This window comes from Protomyctophum parallelum (genome assembly GCF_964188405.1).
Source record: "Protomyctophum parallelum genome assembly, chromosome: 13".
Taxonomy (NCBI): domain Eukaryota; kingdom Metazoa; phylum Chordata; class Actinopteri; order Myctophiformes; family Myctophidae; genus Protomyctophum; species Protomyctophum parallelum.
Genome location: NC_139708.1, coordinates 40,013,627 through 40,040,160, shown reverse-complemented (window position 1 = coordinate 40,040,160; position 26,534 = coordinate 40,013,627). Strand labels below are relative to the sequence as shown.

Below are 26,534 nucleotides of genomic sequence, written 5' to 3'. Positions count from 1 at the left end.
ACATTTCATTAATGGCTGAATATATCAATCTGAAAACGAAAGCAAATAAAATGGATGAGGATAAGGAGAAATTAACTGAAATGGAATCGGAATTGACCAAATTCAATGATGTCTCCCAGGGCCTCTGCCTACAGGCAGCTATATGTATGACACAAAGTAAACATGTCAGTGCAATTCTAAATGAAAACGCTATTATGATAGAGAATGAGAAAATTTAAAGGGAAACTATTAGAGAACTATGTGTGAATTTATACCAGAAAATTAATATAAACGAATCTAAGTTGCATGCTTTCCTTGATTCATTCACATACAAATGCATGTTGGGGAAATTACTAAACATGAGGTGAGTTGTTTAGGGGTAAATCTCCAGGCCCTGATGGCCTGCCTAATGAGTTCTATCTCTCTTGTACAAACAAATTAGTCGATCTGCTAGCCTCTGCTTATAATGATGGAATCAAAAATCACACCTGTGTGAAGTGAGGGGCGCTCTTATCAATCATATGAAATGTAAGATAACAACTGAATTTATGTGATATATATGTATATAAGCCCGAGCTGAATTAAAACAGTTGCACTGTTTAGAAAATAAATTTAACTTAAAATTATCCTTTCATTGTCAATGGCAAATGTGACACGTGTTGTGACAAAGCTGTATATAGGAGGGGCTAGGACCCCTCAAAAAGGGTCCTCATATAACGTAGATAATTGGAGACGTGAGACACAAGATTATAAAATACTTGCAATACACTGCATAGACGGCACAGGACACCATACCTGTCGACCCCTCAAGATCTCCATTATGCTCAAAATGTAAAGACAAAAATGGTACTTATATGCACTGCTTTTGGGACTGCTTGACAATCTCCAAATTATGGTTCTTTATTTCCAATGAGTTTTTTTGTATGTAACATTGAAATGAAACCAGGTCTCTTTATGCTCAGCCTTCCAGACCGGACCATGTCCCTGAACCCACCTAATGTTATGCTTCTTCAAAAATTATTAGTTCTGGCCAGAAAATGTATCCCTTCCCTTTCAATTGGATTATGGATAAACCAACAACACAGTGGCACCGAGATAATGGAGAGAATGAGTGCTAGGTCTAAAGGCAATGAAGACATTTTCACGAAAATATAATATATTACCGGTACTTGGGTAGGTAGACGTGACATGATTGAAAACCCTGGTCAACGAGGACAGTAACGCCTGGTTTGTCTCAATATAGCTGATGAATTGTTTTGAAACATTACAAGGAAATGCTTGATGTGTCTTTGTATAGCTGATGTAGCCTATTGCTCGAATGAACTAATACAAAAACAACCAATGATCTTTTTTCCCCTTTATTTCTACTTCATTGTGTTTATTGTTTTGTTTTTTGATGTATTGAATGTAGGTGATTTATTTTTGTCTTTTTTTAAAAAAGAAAAAAGGACGACACTAAAGGATAAAAATAAATTATATCTATTGTGTAATGATAATTTACTGTAAATATATACCTTCAAATAACCCAGCAGACCAAATACCGTGCTGTATTTACCTTAAAAATGAATGAATTAATGACAGCCAGTGTACCATAAAAAATAGAAAGATACCTTAAAAAAATAACTGGAGACAAATGAAATAAGGTTCTGAGAGGAGTTTAGGGTTTTAACAATTATTTAGTTGGTATAAAGTCAATTTACATAGAGAATGTGCTACATAATAGTATTTACATCCAAATAATTTAGAGTATTCAAATGGTTCCAAAGTGGATCCGAACTGAACCGAACAGTATGTCCCAGGCATTAATAGTGCAGATCACGTCAGATTTGTTGAAGTTCATTGGCTGGAGATTAATCATCTCCGCAAAGTCAGATGACGAGACCAGGGTTGGCGGTCTCTCATTAGTCCAATGCATTGATGATGAGGATGGCGTAGCGACCGTTGAGTTCATCTTCCGGTTCAGTCATTGATGGCCATAGACCGGGAAAGCACAGAGGCTGGCGTTGCTATGGCAACTTGTTGATAACTTTCCCTGCACTGTGAACTTTGGGCAGAGAAAAACACTCCCAGTGAGCAGCTATCTCTTTTCTCACTAGGCCATGCAGTAGACCTCTCATTGCGAGTTGACTTGACTGGGGAAAACCTAATAGAGACAGTATGGCGACCGAACAAGATATTAAATGGGACAGATGAAAACATATTTTGGCCATAAACATGGATGACATGACATTAATGATGATAAGAAGAACAACCCGGAGTAAACAGGCAGTAAGTAGACTAAGGGTAAAATGATGATATGGGAGAATAAGGTGACAATATGAATGGCATGGGCCAAAGTTCAGGAGGATATGGGACATTGACCACTGGGCATTAGTTTGTAAACAGATAAGACATATTTATATCAGACACTATGATTGAATGACTCATGTGTATTGTATAACCTAAACTGCCCTAATGAATAAACATTACAAACAAAATAACTTATTGAAAAAGAACAGACATGTGGGATAATCTGGGGATTTTATAATATATAATTGGGTATGAAAATTCCAGGGAGTATTTATGGAAGGTCTTAAAGGTATGGTTTTAATCAGGATTGTATTAATTTGATTAAATTGGTGTACGCTGAATCCACAGTAGGCCTACAAGTAAATGTAAATGGAGTGTTAATAGAAACCTTTGCAAGAGGGGGTACTGCATGATGGAAGCATCAAAGGGATTTTAAAATTATGAGGACGTCACTGGAGAAGATTTTGATAGTGTGCTGAGGGCGGAATTCACACTACAGTTTACTCAGACTCAAGTGACTGTCTGCTGGGATCACTAGGGTGGACACTGTTTTAATTTACTTTACGATAAACGAACTGTGGAGGGCAGTATTGCACTAGATTGCTAACCTCGCCTCACCAGGTTTACTCTTGGGTTTACTAGATTGCACAGCCTGCCGGAAACTCTGCCGGAAACCAAAAAAGAAGGACAGCAGTCAGAGCAGTGCTTCGCTGGGTTCTGTGCTTACAATCAAAATATTATACGTTTGATGCTCTGCAGTGCACCGCCCTGCTGTGTGTAGTTGTTTTCGCGAAATTCTGTGTAAAGAGTGTCAATCTGCACATTTGTAATTTCTGCACAGGGGCTATTTTCAGAGACTACAACTTGCTGTGGGTGGCCAACAGGGAAACAACAACATCACACACTTCTCTGTACAGAAATCATCCACTGATCTCTGGAGATCAGATCAGATCTGACGACATGTTTCACCTCAGCGCCTTCGTGTCGGAGCGGCTGTCCGCCGCGGTTGTGGACATCTGTGGAGAGGTGGAGAAGACCCTGTCCTTGTACCGGGTGGAAGTGTCCAGGTCCAGAGAGGAGATTTGTCTCCTGCGGCAAGAACTGGCCCTTCTCAGAGACAACAACACCACAGGCCTGTGTGAGTGAATGAATGACCACCATTCCACGAGAACAACTTTTGTTCTAGAAATCTATAATATCTCAGAAACATGACTGTCATGATACGAGCGTCATGTGAACGAATACTGGACAACTCACCCCGGTGCTTGCCCGTTTTCCTTCCCGGAATTTTCACCAGTGAGTTGAAAAGATACTCCTGTGGAAAGGCTATATTATTTAACTTATATTGACTCTATAAACAATTTTGTATTATTTAGTATATGTATGTAAGGTTTTGCCCACTGAAATGGTACCCCGTTAGATAATCCCCACATATCCTACAATTTCTGTGAACAGACTTCACTGTAGTAGCTTTTCATAAATTATATTTGTACTTAGGCTGTCTGCTGTCATGAAAGTTTATAGTTGGAGAAATTCAAAGTCCAGCCGTCTGCTGTCCAGCCTCTCCCACCCCTCACTGGGGAAACTTCTGGGAGGAAAACAGAAACGGGGTGAGTTGTCTTGTTACCATGTGAACCATGGCTAGTTCTAGAATAGCCCCTCTCGTTACTTTACATAGGGTCCCTATGCATTTATTCCACGCGCTATGGTAGACAGATTTACATACCCTCCGTGCAGGCCGTGCTGCAGCCTTTTGGATGATTCAAAAGAAGCATAAATCGACCTTGAGACAACGGAAACGTGAGAGAAATGTCATTTGGCGCAGACGCCGTTAAGTATTTTTAACCTTTGTTTGACCGTTTTGGCTGCTCTGAAATTCTCTTCCTTCATCCCTTGACTTCCCATTGTACCGCCTCCAGCACCGGTCAAACAAAGATTAAAAATACTTAACGGCTTCTGCGCCAAATGAAAATTCTCTCACGTTTCCGTTGTCTCCTATAGCCGATTTATGCTTATTTTGAAACATCTCACCACCACCAAAAGGCTGCAGCACGGCCTGCACGGAGGGTAGCCTATGTACATACTGTATGTCTACCATAGCTTGTGGAATAAATGCATAGGGACCCTACGTAAAGTAACATCCAAATTTCAGAAAACTTTACGGAGGGTTCCGAGAGGGGCTAGTTCTAGAATAGCTCTAACACAACGCATTAGCGCTATGGACCAGAGCTAGTTCTAGAACTGTTTCTGTGCTTTTCACGGAAGGGGCGGCCATTTTTTTGTTCCAGTTTATCCGAAACGGCCATAGACATCATGACAAATGTGATGAGGTCAGCACATTTTGGGCACATTTGGGCAAGTGGCTATGGCTGCTTTTAGCCCAAGGAGTGCATTTTGTGCAAAACTAAATAATGCTTGGAATGGATTCAGAATCACGATAAACCCCTAGTTTGACATGTCACATGCTACTTGGAGCAAAAGGAAAATTAGACATTTTTGCCAGCCATAGGATGTTAATGGTAGCGTCACAACAAACTCCTATAAAAAAGATTGCCCAATACTAACAGCCGGTCAGATGTGGATGTACTAGACAATATTTTAGGCCACTAAAAAAGACTTCCGGTATACCAAATTTCCCGCTTTAAACAAAAGAAGCCTGTCGGCTGCCGGACTAATAATACTGAAAATAGACAACAAAAAAAATATATACAACTCTGTCACAAGGCAGCTATTTTCACAGAAATGTTGCGGGCTTAAAAAAAATATATATTTGTACAATAGGCTACAATACTACATAATTGTGTAGTACACATACTCCTGAAATGTACCAAGTAACGGTATTCAAGTAAATGTACTTAGTTACCGTCCACTGGATATAATATCAATGTTATATCGATATCACTAATAGTTTGAGTTATTTATTGTTGCATCTTGTGCAAGAGTACAACATAATGTTGCACTCTTGTTGTCCGGCTTCTTCAGAAATTGCAGCATCCTACTATAAATGTGCCACGTCTCGGTCTGCGTGCGTGTGTGTGTGTACGGTTGTAATGCACGTAACTCGAGACTTCAAATTCAACACACAAGTTCCACACCCCCACATGGAGTGCAGTGCCCGGCCTCGAGTCGGTGGCATGCACCGTTTTCCAGAACCACCACAAAAGGTTGCAAGTTGCATCGTTCCCAAGTATTGATAACAGTCGAAGCGGGTGCCCAAGTACTGTAGGCCGGTGGCCGACGGGCAAAAACAGGCGAACACAAAAGACACTACTAACACTACTAGGCTAATAACGGTAGAGAGATATGTGAGAATAGATATTGTTTAAGATTTTCAATACATTTATATCATGATATGGCATGAGAAGTCTTGTTTGTCCTAGCGTTTAAAGTAATGTAATTCTATTACATTATGAAAATGACTGAACACTCCTGACCGTTCTAGCTGTTCTAATATTTGCCTGTCCCCACTTAGTTATTACCGGTATATAGTGATCATTATTTATCAAAAATATATTTAGCAGTAGTCATCCCCAAAATCGAGGACATTTCAGTGTAGATTGATTGGGGTCCCAAGGATTCATAAAATCTAATGAGCTTTCTCAAGCCATTCACCCAGCAAGTTGTGTTTAAAGTTTTTAAGATATATTTTTTTTTTGCGGCTTACGCCTTTTATTGATTTTTTAAGGGACAGACAGTAGGCTGACAGGAAACGGGAGAGAGATGGGGGGATGACATGCAGTAAAGGCCGTGTCGGGTTCGGGAGTCGAACCCGCGGCACACTGCGACTGGATTACCAGTCCGGTGCCCAGACCGTTACGCCACGGCCTGGGCCGTGTTTAAAGTTTTTAAACGGACCGAGTGTCCTTGTTTTTTGTCTCTGCTTTGATAGCACTTTCCCCCACTGTCTTCCCCTGGCTGCAACTGTAGATCCTATCGAGGGCACAAGCACCATACCCGACCACGTGTACATCCCCTTCCTGCAGGAGAAGGGCCAAGGACCCCCGGCGTTCCCCCCGGGCTCCCCGGGGGCACCACTTGAGAAGCCAGAGGAGTCGGAGGACCACAGTGTGGGGCGTGAGTTCCTTCCAGGGCCTTCAGAAAAGACTGAACATGAGGTGTGGAACAGCTGCATGACTCGGCCAAACCTCGAGACGCTAAAAGAAGAGCAGGACGAGTTCATCATCACGACGGAGGTCGGTTCCTCTCCTGATGGCGTGAAGAGCGAGCCGTGCAACCGAGATGGAGCAGAGTTTACATACGTACTGTCCCCCGATGACGACGGCAGTGATGAGAAGTGGATGATGGGCGATGAAAGACAGCGCTCTTGTGATAAGAATCAGACAGTAAACATTGTAAACGTGGCAACAGGAGTCGCAAAAATCAAGACATCGAAAATTGTCCCGAGAATTTGCCCCGTGTGCGGCAAGGCTTTTCACTATGCAAGCGCTTTAGTTAAGCACGTAAAATCGCACATCAACAAATGCGGCGTTTGTGGGAAAACCTGCGCATCCACGAAAGAGTTGTTAAGTCATTTAAAAGGCGCCCACAGCAAGTCGCATTTTTGCCACATTTGCGGAAGGACGTTCTCAAAGCACGGCTTGATGGTCGTGCACGCCAGAGCGCACACGGACGTACGGGAGCACGCGTGCAACGTCTGTGGAATGGCGTTTTTCAGGAAGGACCACCTGGTGATGCACGCGAGGACTCATTCCGGGGAGAAGCCGTACGCGTGTGAGATCTGCGGCAAGGCGTTCAGCCAGAGCCAGAATCTGACCATCCACAGGAGGAGTCACACAGGGGAGAAACCGTACCAGTGTTCCGCGTGCGGCAAACTCTTCAGCACAAGCAGTCAGCGCAACAGTCACATGCGCAACCAGCATAATTCGGACGATAACGCCGCAAACGGTATAGGCAAAGCGGACAGCTGACGAGACACGAGAGGACGACGCACGCACTCCATGCAGGAGAGAGACCATAAGCTTGTGACCGTTTGTGGCCTCACTGGCCTGCGGTATAAATCTGCTCAGAACCTAATAGTGCACTTAAAAACCAACAAAACGTTATAAAATAAATACAGTATGTATCATTTCTACTGCAAGTACAGTAACATCGCACATGGAACATGCCATACAATAAAACCAGACATTTAAAGCACAAAGATTTGTTTACATCAACCCTGACACCGGTGTCTCTTCCAAGGCCATGGGCATCATGAACTCCTTCGTCAACGACATCTTTGAGCGCATCGCCGGTGAAGCCTCCAAACTGGCTAACTACAACAAGCGCTCCACCATCTCATCCAGGGAGATTCAGACCGCCTGCTGCTCCCCGGTGAGCTGGCCAAGCACGCCGTGTCTGAAGGCACCAAGGCTGTGACCAAGTATACCAGCTCCAAGTAAACTGTTCTGTCTGCTCTAAACACAACGGTCCTTTTAAGGACCACCCATCTTTTCCAAGAAAGAGTTTATCCAAATGCTATGACAAGCAAAATGACCAACTATTACAGAGCTTGACAAATAAACCAGTTTGTCCAGGTCAGTCATCAGACATTCACGTGAATCTGTCTCTGAGATGACATGGCTTGCAGATTAGGCAATACATTGTTCAATTGATTCATTTGATATGCAACAAATGACTGCTGTACATTTTGTTTGATCTACTTTAGAGAAGCTTGTGGAAATGTAGATTCATTCATATTTCTATTGCACTATCTCCACTACACTAACACAGTAAATCTTAATTGTATGAAAACCAATGAAACAAGTTATAAACATGAAATGTAAGGTGCACCTGTATTATATGATATCATTGTGATTTGGCAGGACAGAATAGAAGGGTTTTTGGAAATAAAATGAAAACTGTTTAAAGAATAATAGTGTACTTGCATAATTGATGAAGGAAGTGATGATTGCCAAAAGTTTAAATGATTTAACTAAATCATAATATGTTGAATTACGGGAAATAATGAAAGATAGGCTAAGATATTACTTTAAATGTAAATCTAATATATTGAACCAAGAGCAAAATACAATATATTAATGGCTGAATATATAATTCTGAAAACGAAAGCAAATTAAATGGATGAGAATAAAGAGAACTGACATTAACATTCTATTTATAGTGACTCATAGGAATAGACTATGTGACAACCAGATATAGTCTGGTGACCACCGGCGAGACGGGTGACAGCCGGAATGTAGACGGCACCCAGCACTGGCAGTATGGGTTGGCGCCCCCAGCCTGCATCCTCCGTGAGGAGGAAGCCCAAAAAAACGTAAGTCGGGACTTGATCACCCCGGCTGGGTCACCTGAGTGAGGGGTATGATGTTTGTGAGACCCAAAACCCTGATGACCTTGGGATACATCACTGAGGATACGTCCCAGATGCATCCATGCGATGTATTTTCGTTCTGAAATTGAATCGGAATTGACCAAATGGAATGATGTCTTCCAGGGCCTCCACCTACAGGCAGGTATATGGTTGACATGTCTCTAGCAATGCACATTGTCTAATAAATATACATTAAAAACCTCCAAAGTAAACATGTCAGTGCAATTCTAAATTAAAATGGTTTATGATAGAGGATGAGAAAATGAAAAGGGAAACTATTTGTGACTGTGTGATTTGTAACTGACAACTGTGTGACAAAATCTACACGACATGTATTATAAACTAATCCAATACATGCTTTCCTTGATTAGAATCAATGATTACATACAAATTACTAAACATGAGGTGAGAGAAGCAATAGCCCATTGTAGGGCAGCTGAGAGGCATGTTGTTTTGGGACCCTTATGGTGTCTAGTTAGCTCTGGTCCAAACGCATTAGAGCTATGGATCAGAGCTACGTGTCTAGTTACGATTTCGTCTTGTTGCCCGGGTCAACTGTCCTATGGTGGTTATTTTTAACCCTTTCCTACACCTACTCCCCAAATTAACCATACAATGGAAGCTAACACAAAATACCTTAACTCTTGAAATAAACAACATACAGAGACAGATTAACACGTTTCGATATAATTTGGACCCAGGGAATTCAGTAAAGTGGTTATTATTATCATTCAAGCTCATCTTGACATTTCAGGACAAAAACGACCAGAAAACGTTCAAATCACATCTATAGGCCTGATGGAGTTTTAACAGAAACCTGTGCAATTAAGAGGGGGTGCTGGAAGCAGCAAAAATATTTTTAAATGCTGAGGACGTCAGTGGAGAATATTTGGATAGTGTGCTGAGGGAGGAATTCACAGTCTCAGACTCAATTTCTGAGTGACTGAATGGACTAGTCTATTGGGGATAAGGGAATGGAATCACTGGGTGGACCCGGTTTTAATTTACTTTACGATAAACGAGTATACTCCAAACTGTAGAGGGCAGCATTGCATTGCACTAGATTGCACAGCCTGCCGGAAACCAGAAGAAGAAGAGATCGTCCACCGTAGAGTAGGAGAGTAGCGACGGGCATATGGGCTATAGTTCCAAACATTGCTCCTATGACTGGAACTATCCCATTGAGATAGAATGAGCACTTCCGCATTCCATTATTGTTACAATGGGAGTCAACGCTAGTGTCGCCACTCTCTTACTAGATTACTCTGGTCCACCGGAAGAAGCGCTGGCTAAAGTAAAGACTACTTGGGCTCTGGCACACAACTGACACAACGGCGGCGGCCCACTACAGACAGCTGCTTACGCCGGTGTGGGTTCTTTGTTACAATCAAACTATTATATTATAAGTTTGCTCTGCAGTGCACAGCCCTGCTGTGTGTACTTGTGTCTTAAGGTTGTTTTAGCGACATTCTGTGTAAAGAGTGTATACTCTGCACATTTGTAATTTCTACACGGTTCATTCAGAGACTATTTGTGTTGTGTGCTGGAAGCCTGGAAACAACAACATCACACACTTCTCTGTACAGACATCCACTGATCTCTGGAGATCAGATCAGACGACATGTTACACCTCAGCGCCTTCGTGTCGGAGCGGCTGTCCGCCGCGGTTGTGGACATCTGTGGAGAGGTGGAGAAGACCCTGTCCTTGTACCGGGTGGAAGTGTCCAGGTCCAGAGAGGAGATCGGTCTCCTGCGGGCCCTTCTCAGAGACAACACCACAGGTATGTGTGAGCGAATGACCACTTTTCCCACGAGAACAACTTCTAGAACTGGTTCCGTGCTTTTCACGGAACCGGCGGCCATTGTTTAGGTTCCAGTTCATCCGAAACAACTTTAAGGGTTCTGAAAAAAGACAGACTACCTCGTCGCTAGCACGGTGCTAACATGCTAAAGCTTGTAATGTAAACAATGGCTGGTACAGTAACAGTACTACTAGCTCTGGTCCATAGAAGGAGCGGGAGTGTTTGGTTAAAAAAATCACGCCCGTGTGAACTTAGTGGTGCAACAAGAGTTCTTTATTGTTGCATCTTGTGTGCCGGAGCAAGAGTACAACATATGTTTGTCGGCTTCTTCAGAAATTGCAGCATACATTCAAAAGAAAAAAACAGGCAAACACAAAATACACTACTAGGCTACGGGTAAAAACCAAACAGGCAAACACAAAAGACACCATTAACACTACTATTAAGGGTACAGACATATGTGATATTGTTTGATTTTCAATACATTTATATCATGATACGGCATGGGAAGTGTTGTTTTTCAAGCAAATGAGTGTCCATGAAATCGTAGTGGAGAAGGCCTGCCGTTATGGCGATTCTTTCTATTGTATGAGCTTTCTTGAGCCATTCACCCAGCAAGTTGTGTTTAAACGGACCGAGTGTGCCATTTCTTTGCAGTTTGTCTCTGCTTTGATAGCTAACTAGTAACTACCCCCACTGTCTTCCCCTGGCTGTAACTGTAGATCCTCTGGAGGGCACAAGCACCATACCCGACCACGCGTACATGCCCATCCTGCAGGAGAAGCTCCGAGGACCCCCGGCGTTCCCCCCGGGCTCCCTGGAGGAACCACTTGAGGAGTCAGAGGATCACAGTGTGGGGCGTGAGTTCCTTCCAGGGCCTTCAGAAAAGACGGAACACGACGTGTGGAACAGCTGCATGACTCAGCCAAACGTCGAGACGCCGCAACTAAAAGAAGAGCAGGACGAGTTCATCATCACGACGGAGGTCGGCTCCTCTCCTGATGGCGTGAAGAGCGAGCCGTGCGACCGAGATGGAGCGGAGATGGAGTCTACGTACCAATCACGGTCCCCCGATGAAGCCGGCAGCGATGAGGAGTGGGTGATGGACGATGATTATGAAAGACGGCGCTCTTGTGATGAGAATCAGACAGTAAATATGGCAACAGTTCTCAGTTATGCTCATGAGGACCTAGCCCCAAAAGCAACATTGCTTTGTGGTAATTCGAGAAACGTTTGTCCTGTGTGCGGCAAGGAGTTTGAATACACACGCACTTTAATGAAGCACATAAAAACGCACAACAACAAATGCGGCGTTTGTGGGAAAGCCTGCACGTCCACGGACGAGTTGTTAAGTCATTTAAAAGACGCCCACAGCAATTGTCATTTTTGCCACATTTGTGGAAAAACGTTCTCAAAGCAATGCGTGATGATCGCGCACGCCAGAGCGCACACGGACGTGCGGGAGCACGCATGCGACGTCTGTGGAAAGGCGTTTTTCAGGAAGGAGCACCTGGTGGTGCACGTGAGGACTCATTCCGGGGTGAAGCCGTACACGTGTGACATCTGCGGCAAGGCGTTCGCCCAGAGCCAGAATCTGACCATCCACAGGAGGTGTCACACGGGAGAGAAACCGTACCAGTGTTCCGCATGCGGCAAATTCTTCATCACCAGCAGTCAGCGCAACAGTCACATGCGCAACCAGCATTCGGACGAGAGACCGTACGCCTTAAACGGTTTAGGCAAAGCGGACAGCTGACGAGACACGAGAGGACGACGGACGCACACCACGAAGGAGAGGGACCGTATGCTTGTGACCGTTTGTGGCCTGCGGTATAAATACTTTTTGAAAAGCCTATGGGGAAAATGAACAGGGAATTATTTCCTTGGCCACTCATCGTTCTGAAAGGCGACGGGACTGCGACGCTCTATTGGTGTAACTATTATTAAAGTGTGTGTGTGTTTTACTGATTGCTTTAGAATTGGAGTGTTTGTTCAGCTACAGGAGTCTCCTTGTCTCTAGTTCTTTACAGAAAATGCATTTTCAGGCTGTGACGTGATGTGATGTGTGAGTGATGACACAGAAGTGAGCAGACAAACATTGGACCTGGAAAACTAGTTAAATGGGTAAAGTTGAGACATGGGTTTGGCTGAAATTGGCAACCCGCCTGAAAATATATGTTCTGCTTACCAAAGAGCTGTAGAGGCAGCGATGCGGCTGTTACTGAACACACACTGTGGCAATGATTCCGATTTAGAATACACAAACGTTTTACTGTATTCTACTACAATATCTATTCTATACTATACTCTGTGGACATTGCAATGACACTTGCAATGTAATCCAGGCCAAGGCTCACAGCTGTTTCTTTGTTTGTTCAGAGTGGGTTGGGTTATGCCCATGGGCAATGTCTAAAAGACATTTTGTTTACTTATTGTTTAACCCTTTTAGGCCTGACCTCAAAATAAAAAAAAATTAAAATAAATATTAATTTTCTAAAAAATAGCAGACCTACAAACTCGTAGCGCGCTATGAGCTTGTAGATCTTCTATTTTTCAATAGCTAAATTATAACGTGTTTAAAACACCAAAAGGGGTTCCTGCCCAAAATGGGTTAAGGATACTTTGTGGACATTGCAATGACTAATAGTTACATGATCCATCATCCCCAAAGAACGGTGTACAGTTATTACACATGAAGCCTAACCCTTAAAGGACCACTTCACCACTTTTCAACCTATCTTCACTAATAATCATGAAGACATTTCTTTCTACTCGGTCTGTGTCTCATAGGACGGCTGTGGGCAGTTCAGAAACCGTCTTCCAGTGACATCATCGATGGGGAATACAAGCTAATAGAAACTGCAGGCTTTCTAGTCCTGAAAAGTTGCAATGAGAAAATGGAAGACATCGTTCTCACGATAATGAAAATCTAAACATTTTTGTAAAAAAAAATCTTGTTTAAAAAAAAATCTGCCTAATGATGATGTCACTGGAAGACGGTTTCTAAACTGCCCACAGCCCTCCTATGAGACACAGACTGAGTAGAAAAAAATCGTGCCATTTTTTTCATGATTATTAGTGAGGACATATTATATGAAAATAGGTTGAAAAGTGGTGAAGTGGTCCTTTAACGAGTGATTGATTGAAATCTTGTTTACATCAGGGTCTTCCATTTTCACTTCATCAGGATTGACACTTGCTGAAAATAGCAAGCTCACTGTGACATGTGAGCTTGTAGATCTGTTGTTTTCAGCATGCAACCAACTAAGTGTAAAATGACTTGTGTCTTATACTGGATCTCTACTCTACTAGTCCCTTCGTAATATTTACGTCTAGTTTTTATTTGCTGACAATTGTCATATTTTGTCAGTTTTAATCATCATGGCTTAGTTTTCATTTAGTTTTCATCAGTGAAAAAAGGTAGTCGACAAACATTTTTTATCATAGTATTTGTCGACGAAATCAAGAATGGGTCCATCGGTATTGTAATTGTATAGCAGACGAGAAGTCCACATACCAGCTGTGACTAATAAAACCAGTTCCGGGAACGGTTCCAAATGTGAAGGAACAGATTCCCGTTCCTCAATGTTGGAGTCCAGTCCCAGATCCCAACCTTCTCTTATCTTTGGGTAAAAGATAGCCAAGATAGGCGATCATTTGGTGAAATCTTTTGAAAATTCCCAACGTGCCCAGAATGGGATGCCATGCCGGGCTGAGAAAATGTTTCATAAAAAGTCTGTATGTACATAATTGGTGGCCTGATATCTCAGAGGTGAGTTGGTGTAAAAGTGTCACATCAACTCTTAAGACTTGTAAAAGTCTTATCTTTTTCGATTTAAGTTTGAATGTTTGATAATGTTGTCTACGTTTTTTCAATTTAAGTTTGAATTATAATAAATCATGATGAGATTGATTTTGTGTTTTATTTCATGAATTTTCACAAAGTCAGGTTAAAAACATACATTTCCACAGGGCTAGACTGCTGCACACCTGTAGCCTGGCTAAAGCCAGACTCAAATCACACTTATTTTTGCCAACGGCTGATTCGGTCTGGCTTATTAGCCAGGCCAGCACACCTGTACTGATTATTAGTATAAGATCATTATTATTATCATTATTAAACATTACCATAAGATTATCATAAGTTCTAAAAAATGCTTAATTTTTTTCTGTTTCCTTTGTATTTTGTTTATTTTCTTTGTATTAACTTAAAGGCTAGGCAAAATAAGCTTCGACTTCAGCCTAGACCTTTTCGGTGTAAAAACTTTAATGCAAATGATGAAACTTAACATGTAAGTGTAGAGCACCGAAATAAACTATTCATTCAAGTATGTTTCATGCTTTGATATCTGGTGATTCTGCAGTGGCCTGTGTTCATCAAATGAACACTAGGTGGTACTGCTCGACTATGTGTCTATGTGACTATGAGTCTCATACAATGCAGTGGTGAGTATGTTTTTTACATTTCTCAAGCCCAGATCATCATAGCCAAAAGACAATAAAAAAAAGATTTGTGGAGAAGCAACATTCAGTTTTATTTTAAATCAAGGCACAGCTGAAGACGTTTATGCTTGTGGTTGCCTTTTCTTTTTTAGATTTCTGATTAGCCTTCGATCATTATTAGACTAGCATACTCTGGTGATGATAAGAAATGGGGTTGACTTTAATGACTTGAGCCTGATGTGGGTGAGAGAGTGAACCTGAGGGCAGGGTGGAGGTCAGCTAACTATTGTGCCCATAGCTGAAGTCATGCTGTGGATTTGAACCATACATTTTAACACAAAATTGTGTAATCCATTATTTATTAAAAAAAAAAAACCCACGTCTGGCCAATAAGGCTTTGTTTTAAAAACATTCTCAGCTGTAGGCTACTTGTGTTGATAAAGTAGGCCTATTGGCCTAATTTATTCTATAGCTGTGACAGTGATTTTGCCCCTTAAACAAAGTCCTGTGCGTGATCGAGTGTTCCAAGATCCAACAGAAAATTGCGTATGCTTTTAGGACTGCAGTAAAGAGTGGTGGAGAGAGGGGTGGAGAGAGAGAGAGTCGAAACTCACGATTCTCTGTGTTTTGACGCAACATATAGTGAGTGAGAGAACATGTAGTGTAGTGTAGGTCTACTGTCACTGTAGACACTTGAATACTGACGTCTCTCTCTCTCTCTCTCTCTCTCTCTCTCTCTAATCTGGTTTAGTTTCGTTGTGTCTGTCTGTGTGTGCACAGACTAGTGCAGGCAGCCTGCAGCGCGCCGCGGGATCCCAATAATCAGATTATTCTACGTGTTGGGTTAACGTTCTCTCCGGGTCTCTCTACTGACGGCTAGAGAGACATATATGCGACGGGCGGCATGACCACCACCACGTCCCCGCGGTTCTTTAATGAATGCCGAGTCAGACAGAGATATACTACTTAGAACATATGTATTCAGAATGCTGAACTGCGGTGAAGCTAGAATATGTGACTAGAGAGCTGCGTTGTTGTGTCGTACGTGTGCAGACCTGGTGCAGACAAACAGACAGTCGCTCCAGCCTCCAGTCCGCGCGGTGCAGAATGAAAGCATGCAGCAGCCCGGCATCATCGCCGTCTCCCCTGCAGTGCTGTTGGACTGTTACTGCTGCAGATTAACTTCCAAAACAGACTACTACTAGTGAAGTGAACGCCTTTCTATCTAGACCTCATCTGAATCTGAGCAACTTCTATCACTGTAGTAGTCCACGAGCAGTGCAGTGAGTGCACAAACCTGTCGGATCATACATGGAATAAACGTGCAGGTGAGTTCATATTTAATTTAATGTATTGTTGTCAAGAGCATAATCAGACAATACAGCCTATAAAATAGCCCTGGTCCAGTGCTTACAGCGATGTCTTATAGACTAAAACTGCTTTTCATAATAGTATGTTGATTACATGCATTTACATCAGACAGTATAGCCTACAGTACAGACACCGACCACAGCATGGTTTGTACTTCACAAAACATTTCATAAAAATAAAAACTAAATTACAATAAAACACCATCCTCTGGGGTCATTTGGGGTTATAGTGTCCTAGTTTGAGGGGAGGATTACATTTAGACAGTGTCTGGCTCTCTGGAACATACTGTAATACCAAGGGGGTTCAGGTCCAGATTATAAAATGTCTCTCATAGGCTATTAAAAATGTCACTATGTTTAATTGAGGAAGGACTATTATGCTCATACAGGTTCCACTCTCTTCATGGTTGATATGTCGAGCTACAGACAGTTTATGGAATAACCAAATCGTACCGGCATCGAATGAGCAGATCAGTCTGTTTAAGTGTCCCAGAGCACACAGTCCCCCCCCCCCCCCCCCCCCCCCCCCCTTGCATGCCCTGACCATCTGAGATAGTCTGGAAAACTAGACCAATCTGCCAGTGAGAGGAGGGGGGGAGGCCCTTGACAGTGATATTTAGTCTGGCCATGCCAGGCAACATCTATTCTACGGCACCTCTCAAGGACCCCTGGGGGTCCCCAGCCCCCACATTGTTGAATCTACAGTGTTCTGTGGATGACCTGCAGGGACACATTATTATGGTCTGCACAGCTTTGAAGGGCGTTTTTGCTCCTATCATTCACTGGTTTTGGTCAGGTGAGAGGAGGTGTATTTTAAATGAACACAACTAAACCCAAAAAGAAAAGTTGCACCTTGTTTGAATGGCATTGTGTAAAGAAAAAAAATAGATTAGACCTCTGTGAGATAGATAGATAGATAGATAGATAGATAGATAGATAGATATATAGATAGATAGATAGATAGATAGATAATATCCACACAATGGCAATCCTCTCTCAGAATTCCTTATATAAATGACAAAAATATGTGTGATTGACTGATTCTTATAGAGCTAAATATATGAGAAGATCCACCCATCTCATATCGCTTAACCAGAGTCGGGTTGCAGAGGTACCACTTCCAGCAGAGAATCCTAGATAGACTTCCCTCTTTGTGTGTGCGTGCGTGCGTGCCTGTCTGTGTGTCTGCCTGCCTGCGTGCGTGCGCAGCCTTGTGCATGTGTGCGTGCGCGGAATCCTGCAATGAAACATATACAGCAGTTATCCTTCAGGCATCTGTCATGGTTTTGTAATGTACTATATGCCCACTGCCTGGTAGAGTCAATGTGTAACTGTTATAAAAGGTAGGTGGCTAGCGCACATCCAGTTCTTGTCTGGTGCTGGACCAAGGTAAGTACAATGAAGAGAGGAGAGTCCGCACACAGATTTGCTCCAAGGTGTTTGCTTTTTATTCAAAACACCATAATTAATACACAACGTTTCGGCCGTGAACGGCCTTCATCAGGTGATAATCGGCAGTATATGTGACAACTCCCTTTTAAACCCAGTCGTCACATCACGTGACTGATGACGACTGCATGGGCAGGTGATTCACTAACACCAATAAGTGACATGACAAATTATAACAATATATGAATGACCACCACAGCAAGTAGGATTACAATAAGACAACAGTTTCAATAAAACTTGCTGGTATTTTTGCTTGTTACAGACTGTTTTAGTATTTTTTAAATACATTTTTTTAATATTTTATATATTTGAGATTTTACATTTTTTAGTTTGTTTTTAAGATTTAAGACCAATGGACCCAGGAGGCTAAAGACAAGGTTAATCATATCTCTCAGACAGAGTGTCTCAGTACAAAAACCAAAAATAAATCACAAAAGAAAAGACCCATGTGCTTCTTGACTTACTCACCACAGGGAAAAGAAATTGATAACTTCCTAAACAAACACTGGCACATTATCCAATCCGACAGCGCCTTTAAATCAGCGTACGAAGGACCACCACAGATAGTATACAAAAGGGCACCCAACATCAGATCGATGTTGGTGAGATCTGATCATAATCCCCAAACACCCTCGTACTTTCCTGGACAAAAATGTCCCTACAGGCAACTTCAAATGTGGATCCTGTACACAGTGTAATTTCACCACCAGATGTGACACGTTCAACCATCCACACAAAGGCAAGGCCATCAAAATCAGAGGAACTATCACATGTTCAACTACAAACGTTATATACATGTTGACGTGCCCGTGTGGCCTCTCATACGTGGGACAAACCAGTAGAGCCCTAAAAACACGTATTAGTGAACATAGATCCAACATCAGAAACACCAATCCCAAAAGCCCAGTAGCCCAACACTTTAATAAAATGGGCCATGCCGTGGCATCGCTCCGATATGTCGGCATAGAGAGGGTGCAGCTACCCCGGAGAGGTGGAGATATCCATAACCTCCTCCTGAGAAGGGAGGCATATTGGACCTACACCCTCCGCACACTACAACCCCATGGACTAAATGAGGACTATGAGTTATCTGCTTTCCTGTAAATAGTGAGCAAGGACTAAACTATCAGATTCCCCTGTGTGAACTGAACTACATGCTGATTATTTTTTATATTTATATTTATGATTATTCTTTTTGATATTTATATTTATTTTGGTCTTGTGAAGTATACTTCTCGATATTTGTCTTTTATTTGGGTTCGTTCACTTTAAAGTAAATTAAATTAAATTAATCTTGATGGCTTTACTGGCCTATGTCCAGAGAACCATTGATCTTGAATATTAGCCTTCATGTGTCTCTTACCTGTTCCTTTTGATAGACTGACTAATACTATTTTGGAGCAGATTGCCCAAACTGTAAACTACTTTTGGTACCAAAAGCGTCTTAAATCTTAAAAACAAACTAAAAAATGTAAAATCTCAAATATATAAAATATTTAAAAAATGTATTTAAAAAATACTAAAACAGTCTGTAACAAGCAAAAATACCAGCAAGTTTTATTGAAACTGTTGTCTTATTGTAATCCTACTTGCTGTGGTGGTCATTCATATATTGTTATAATTGTCATGTCACTTATTGGTGTTAGTGAATCACCTGCCCATGCAGTCGTCATCAGTCACGTGATGTGACGACTGGGTTTAAAAGGGAGTTGTCACATATACTGCCGATTATCACCTGATGAAGGCCGTTCACGGCCGAAACGTTGTGTATTAATTATGGTGTTTTGAATAAAAAGCAAACACCTTGGAGCAAATCTGTGTGCGGACTCTCCTCTCTTCAATGTGTAACTGTGCCACGGTTGCCAGAGAAAAGCACGAGTCGGTGGTCACAGAACAGAACGGAACATATGGGCCTGGGGGGGTCAGTCAGGGCTGGGATATATGCAGCCTGATTGCAACAGCTGGCACAAAGGACTGTGTGGGTAGGTCGACCGGCTTCTCTTACATAACCGTTTGTAGTTACTACTACCATGTGCTGCTGTACACACTATTCTAAAATACAGACTCAAACATTATAAGGCTAACAGGATAAGTTCACAAAAAGATCCTGGGGGGGGCGTGACTATGACACTACAGGCTGTATTTTGCGTGTCTTAAGTACCAGGTCTTATTCCCTAACTTGAGTAAACTAAAGACCTGGAGGCGTGGTCAATGCTCTTTGGACACTCAGAATAGCCAAATGGCATTGATCACTCTCCAGGTCTTTAGTTTACTCAAGTTAGGGAATAAGACCTGGTACTTAAGACACGCAAAATACACCCCGTACATGTCATAGTCATCAACAAATGCAAAACACTATGCACAAAGGTGATTGAGCATTGTCCCATGTTTGTCCTATATTATGGTACCAGATCCCAGGTACCGGTCGTTGTCCCATGTTTGTCCTATATTATGGTACCAGAATTTCACTCACTCACTTAGGAGAAGTAGCTCTACACACCCTCAGCCAACCTAGTCCCCATATATGGGGGACATGGGGAGACGGACTTGAACTCATGCTTCCTTCATGCCTGAGTGTCCAAGTTGCTCCTTTACACCTGTCAGGGGGGAGTTTCCCTGGTTGGACGTAACGCGTGGAAGGAACACGTTATTCCAACCAGTTCCTTTCCCCTCCATCAGGCGCCCCGGCTGGCCAGGGGGAGGCAGTTTAGAGACCAGGATATTTCTCTCTCTCTCTCTCTCTCTCTCTCTATCTCTCTCTCTCTCTCTCTCTATATATATATGTATATATATATATATATATATATATATATATATATAAGCACTCTGGTGGGTATCATCAACAACTCCCTTACGGTTGCACTTTACGTTCCTCCAGCTACAGAAAACCACTCACTCTGATCGTCTGCCAAATCTCTGCTGACTCAATTTCACTGTGAGGAGAGGAGGGGAGATTCTCGCCCTTCTCTCCCTGTCAGCATGAATGGATCCAAAGTGACTCTGTCTGAAGTACAAATTGATTGGGATAATGTAGGGGGAGGGGTGTGTGTGTGTGTGTGTGTGTGTGTGTGTGTGTGTGTGTGTGTGTGTGTGTGTGTGTGTGTGTGTGTGTGTGTGTGTGTGTGTGTGTGTGTGTGTGTGTGTGTGTGTGTGTGTGTGTGTGTGTGTGTGGATATCTTTGCCACAGTGCGCACAGTGGGCATTCCTTTTGGCTGACAGCAGCAGGCAGCGAACGCAGGCTGGCGCTATGCCAGCAACGCTTCCTTGTAGTAAACGGCGAGAGGAGATCAATTATGATAAAATGATGAATGAACTGTACTTGGCAGATAAGTGGTTTTGGTTTCGAAGGTGCGTTTGGGTATGGATTTTGAAATTAAATGTTGGAGCGGTGTGTATGATCAAAATGAATAGGCTATCAATCAAATATCTAAATATTGAATCAAGAATTTTAGGTGTCTGAAAGTGTCTGAAAATGATCCCAGGAGTGGTTTAAAGTGAATAATACAGTAGGCTTACTGTTTCATATATTACCCCAGTGGCCTGCCTTCATATTCACATGAGGATGAAATGACAGTAAGTTTAGTGAGGATAAGGAGCACGTTTAGCCACTGACTCTCTCTTTCCTCCTCGATCGGCACATCACAAAGTGAATTTGACACTATAGTCCTCTATGCCTGATGTAGCTCCACATGCTAGCTTGACCTGTGTGTGTGTGTGTGTGTGTGTGTGTGTGTGTGTGTGTGTGTGTGTGTGTGTGTGTGTGTGTGTGTGTGTGTGTGTGTGTGTGTGTGTGTGTGTGTGTGTGTGTGTGTGTGTGTGTGTGTGTGTGTGTGTGTGTGTGTGTGTGTGTGTGTGTGTGTGTGTATTATTGGTATGGAATGCTCTCCCTTCAGTTGTTATAGAGAAGCCCACTCTTAAATCTTCTTCAAGCCTATCTTTTTCCCCTTTTCCTTGCATTACTGCCCCCCCCCCCTCCTAGCTTTATTAATCTCATTGTTGTCTCCACCTCTTCTTATCCTGTGGTTTTAATACCGTTTAATAGCATTTTGTTTTGCAATTTCAATATTTAGGCTACATCTGTGCACATGTGTTCAACCCTGTGCATTCTTTGCAAACTGAACTGATCTATATTGCCCCTGTTCTGTTCTGTTCTGTTCTGTTCTGTTCTGTTCTGTTCTGTTCTGTTCTGTTCTGTTCTGTTCTGTTCTGCTCGGCAGTGGTTTTTTCAAGCAAACTATCAAACCAGGCTGATAGGCCCGCTGTCCCTCAGAGTACCTGTTGACTTAAGTACAGTGACCCATTCTGGAAGGGAACCCCTTTTGGTGTTTTAAGCATTATTATACTTTAGCTGTTTGAAAAAAAAAAGCAGATCTACAAGCTCGTTAGCGTGGCACTCGGTGCCGCGCTACGAGCTTGTAGATCTGCTATTATTTTTTTTATCGTTTTTCTTCTTCTTTTCTTTCTTGAATCGGCCTCGGGTCTAAATGGGTTAAGTAGATGTAATTAGTTCCTTAGTTTCCACGGTGGAAAGTGAACTAATTCCACCACTGCATTCTACCAAACCACTGGCTTATATACAGGCTCCTATACACGGCTGTGTAATCTCGCCATGGATGTCAGAGCGCAGCTAACTTGGGATTATAGCTGCTGTCTGACTGGCCTTGTCTGCGGGATTAAACCCACCGTGAAGCGATCTGTGCCGTCCTAATTCTCAGACGCACCCACACACCCTGGTTATATTTACGTCCTGGTTGACATGTGACCCGAGAGCACACGTGTGAGTGTGAGTGTGAGTGCGAGCGCGAGCACGAGCACGAGCACGCACGCACGCACGCACGCACGCACAGTTTAACAATTTAACAATTTATTTATGTCCACACACAGGGAAAGTATACAGGACCACAAATATGTTAGGTGCAGTAAAGGTTACATTCACAAACATGATATAACACACATGTCCCTCAGCACTCTGTGGTCACAAGCAGTGGCAGCTCCGCCACAAAGGGCTCAGAAAGGGCTGGCAAAGTGTGCCATCTCGGCACACTTTGCCAGCCCTTTCTGCCTTGTCTTTGGGCGGGCATCCCAAGTTGTGGAAACCCTCCGACAACCAGTCCATGGGTATGTCTCCCCACACTGGAAGAACTACACAGAGACCGCTGTCTTAAAAAAACTTAAAAATAAGAACATTATGAAAGACACTTCCCACCCCGGTCACTCACTGTTTGAACTGTTGCCATCAGGCAGACGGTACAGAGTGATCAAGTCAGGGACCAACAGATTCAGTAACAGCTTGTATCCCACAGCGGTAGTTGCTGCGACACATGTTTTGTTTTTCTGCTGTCTTAAAGTGCAATAATAGCTAAAATTACATGTTTGTGCATTATACATGCCTATAGTGCTACAGGCTCCATGGCTCTGTTGAGGAACCTGACTTTCAAATTCATGAGCAGGCTGGATCGCTCACTGAATGGACTCATTGGACAGATGACAGACCCAGGCCGTATAGTTCTGTCAGGTACACTTCTACCATCAGAGGACACTGGCATGAGTGCCTCTCTTAGAGTATTGTAACCTGTGGGGCTGGGTAAATGTACTGTATTTCATTATGTATTATTTTTATTCTTGTATAAGTGATGTACTGTCTTACCTTGTGGGCCACAAGCCTGTAATTTTAGAGAGTTAGGTAGACCCTAACCCTCTCTCTCCCATGGGTTCCACAGAAATTGCAAATGCATCCATGCACTACATTGACGATGGTAGTTACAACGGAGCAGTTTAACGTCTGTAGCCTACTTCATTGTAGACAAGTGAGAAAGAAAGTACTGCAACTTTCATACTCTAACCTGGCAGGTTAAAACAAAAGCCACCATATTAGCATTTGAATGCCTGTGCCCGTGAAGGTGTGACTACGTGCCAAAACCACAATCATGGGGGAGCGAGGCTCAGGGGTGCTAATATGTGTTCCTATTTTGCTCAGGGGTGCTCCAGCTCCCAGGCCACCCCCGTAGTCATCACGAATACTGGACAACTCACCCCGGTGCTTGCCCGTTTTTCCTCCCGGAATTTTCCCCAGTGAGGGGGATAACTTTTTAATATGCTATTGGCTGTTTGTATTCTTTTTGGAAAAATATAAAAAGATACTCCTGTGGAAAGGCTATATTATTTTACTTATATTGACCCTATAAACGATTTAGTATTATTTAGTATATGTAAGGTTTTGCCCACTCAAATGGTACCCCGTCAGATAATCCCCACATATCCTACAACTTCTGTGAACAGACTTCACTGTAGTAGCTTTTCATAAATTATATTTGTACTTAAATAGGCTGTCTGCTGTCATGAAAGTTTATAGTTAGAGAAATTCAAAGTCCAGCCGTCCAGCCTCTCCCACCCCTCACTGGGGAAAATTCTGGGAGAAACGGGGTGAGTTGTCTTGTTACCATCATCACTGCTGGTTGCATGAGATCAGATTTCTGAATGCTGACATGCCATCACTGCCAGTGTTGTTTTTGGCAGCACATTTTGATTTTAGTTTCAGTCATAGTCTCTTAAATAGTTTTCACCTGGAATATGTTATATTAGTATATTAGTCGACTAAATGATTTAGTCGAAGCGCGGCGCGTTGTGGGCTTGTAGATCGGCTATTTTCAGCATGCAACTAATTGTAAAATGACTTTAGTGGATCTCTTGTCCACTAGTCCCTTCAGGCCTTCCTAACATTTTAGTCTAGTTTGTTGACGAAATTGTCAGTATATTTAGTCTTAGTTTTAGTCATCATAGCCTAGTTTTTATTTAGTTTCCAAAAACGTAGTCGACGAACATTTTTCGTCTTGGTTTTAGTCGACGAAACAACACTGATCACTGCCTGGCCTTGACTGAATGGTAAAACCGTCACCACTGTATTGAGAGATTTGGACTTACGTAAGTGAATAATCAGACCAGCTGGACACCACTGCCAAACAACAGTGGTGGAAATAAAGTAGTCGCGACGATGTTTGATCGCGACACATTGTGAGCTATTTTCAAATGGCTGAAATGTACGGTATATAGGGCTGAAGTGGTTATATGTTTTGTAATAATAATCAAAATCAACAAAGTAACTAGTAACTAGGAGTAAAAGTACAATATTTGTTGGAATATAAGTAAAAGTACTGCAAATTGTACATGCTCAAATAAAGTACAAATACCTCAAAATTGTACTTAAGTGCAGTACTTAAGTAAATGCACTTAGTTGCTTTCCACCACTGCGAACCTGCAGTGTTGCACCCTCAGGCCTTTAGGTTCCGTATCAGGATATCCCTGAATCAGGGAGGTTGAGCCTTCCAACAACAGTGGCGAAACCCCCTTTCGCAGTATCGTTTCCAAAAAGTAAAGGCATCAGAGCCGAGCTACAGATGATAAACCTAGGATAGGCGCATAAAATGTTAAATCAGGGGTGAAATAACTGCGTAAATCAGGCTTAAATAAAAATGTAGTCCAGTCAACCCCCGTCCACATGCATGCACAGTACTGCTTCCGTGAGATTGCATTGGGAAAACATGGCACTGGCTGACGAACAACCGCTTTGTAAGCGGCTGTTTCACCCCTGACATAAAGTTTTACTTGCCTTTCGCTATAAGCTATAAGTTCATCATCTGTAGCTCGGTTCCTTTTCGCCACTGTTGTTGGACGGCTCAACGCCCGTTCTACCGATGCAGGGATATCCTCGTAACCCCTTCTCGGAGCTAAAGCATAGATACGAGGCTACAAACGGAGCTAGGTGATTCATAAAGGCCAATAACTATTAGTAGAAAAAGACACCATAGTAAAGAAAATGGTCATGGATTTTCCCGCAATCCAGTAACAATGTTCTACACAAGAACACTTCACAAGTACATTATTTCTTGTTTCACAGTCGCCTGTCTAGTCTAGGCCATTGGTCCACGTTGACATCTTGTCACATCTTGTTTTGCTTATTTATGCGCATATTTAGGAATCTCTATGTCGGTGTCACGTGCCTGCGATCACAGTGTTGTTCAAGTCGGCATGTGTTCAGCATTCAGCAACCACGTGGATGAAATCAATTTTTACAACAAGTGTCATAAGATATTCAGATATAAGAGATAAGATATATTGTTATGGACAATTGGATACTGCACACTTGATAGTGTATTGATTCAGCAGAAACTTGATCCAAATTCAGTGTGCATACTGTATTTTATTAGATCCTGTGACTGTCTAAGTTCCTATTTGTGGCAGAAAGTATGCGTGGAACACATGCCATGCATTGTGTTGTGGTTGCATCTTCATAATTTTTCGACCGCGGTCGAGATCGTGGATTTCACAATAACACGACAGACAGACTTCCCGGTCCTTCATTGCCATCCCCAGTTCCTGCTTACTGATGCCTGTGTCCCTAGCGATGACATCAGGGAACGACAGTTTTCTACCTCTGGTCTGCTTTGAGGCAGGACTCCAGAGAAGAAGGGAAGATATAACCTCATTGTCAGCTCTGTAGCAGTGGCCAGCAAACTGTGTTCTTCTGGATTGGACTAGTGAAGAAACACGGGGAAGGTTGCCGTATATTAGATTAGTCAATGGGTGGCTCTTCCAAGACAGATTTTGTGCTCTCATTAGAAGGCGGGTGCAAGTGCCATCCAACCGTTTCTTTCTTTGAAAGTGTCCATGTCTCTGAGCCAGTCGTCCTAAATATTCTTTACTTTTTAACATATTACTAAGCTGTGATGACCAGATCTTATGCATGTCATTGCAGGCTGACCAGGCCATACCCTTCCTAGTTTGAAAGTCATTTTAGGAACCCAAATACTTGTAGTCATCAACCTGTTTCAGAGGAGTGTTAAGTGTTTTTATAATGTGGTTATTGTTGGATTT

At 42.6% G+C, this 26,534-nt stretch overlaps 3 protein-coding genes across 3 annotated transcripts in view; all 3 read left to right on the top strand.

The window, feature by feature from the left end:
* The first annotated feature begins 2,972 nt into the window (after positions 1–2,972).
* LOC310869945 (uncharacterized protein) lies at positions 2,973–7,972 on the top strand. The gene is made up of 2 exons (XM_083780936.1): positions 2,973–3,406; positions 6,196–7,972. The coding sequence occupies exons 1-2, from the start codon at positions 3,229–3,231 to the stop codon at positions 7,194–7,196; spliced, it is 1,179 nt and encodes a 392-aa protein (XP_083637062.1). The 5' UTR covers positions 2,973–3,228; the 3' UTR covers positions 7,197–7,972.
* A 1,980-nt stretch (positions 7,973–9,952) lies between these two features.
* On the top strand, positions 9,953–14,600 carry LOC310869944 (uncharacterized protein). Its single transcript, XM_083780935.1, has 2 exons — positions 9,953–10,380; positions 11,124–14,600. The coding sequence occupies exons 1-2, from the start codon at positions 10,221–10,223 to the stop codon at positions 12,155–12,157; spliced, it is 1,194 nt and encodes a 397-aa protein (XP_083637061.1). The 5' UTR covers positions 9,953–10,220; the 3' UTR covers positions 12,158–14,600.
* Positions 14,601–15,656: 1,056 nt separating this feature from the next.
* LOC310869936 (testis-expressed protein 2-like) overlaps positions 15,657–26,534 on the top strand; it is a 33,268-nt gene continuing 22,390 nt past the window's right edge. Inside the window, exon 1 of the mRNA XM_083780925.1 lies at positions 15,657–16,172. The gene's annotated coding sequence lies outside the window, so the exon portion shown is untranslated. The remainder of the gene's footprint in view (positions 16,173–26,534) is intronic.

Coding starts and splice junctions, on each gene's coding strand:
- LOC310869945 (XM_083780936.1), top strand. CDS start 3,229: ATGTTTCACCTCAGCGCCTTCGTGTCGGAGCGGCTGTCCGCCGCGGTT. Junction 3,407..6,195: donor CAACAACACCACAGGCCTGT/GTGAGTGAATGA, acceptor CTGCAACTGTAG/ATCCTATCGAGGGCACAAGC.
- LOC310869944 (XM_083780935.1), top strand. CDS start 10,221: ATGTTACACCTCAGCGCCTTCGTGTCGGAGCGGCTGTCCGCCGCGGTT. Junction 10,381..11,123: donor TCTCAGAGACAACACCACAG/GTATGTGTGAGC, acceptor CTGTAACTGTAG/ATCCTCTGGAGGGCACAAGC.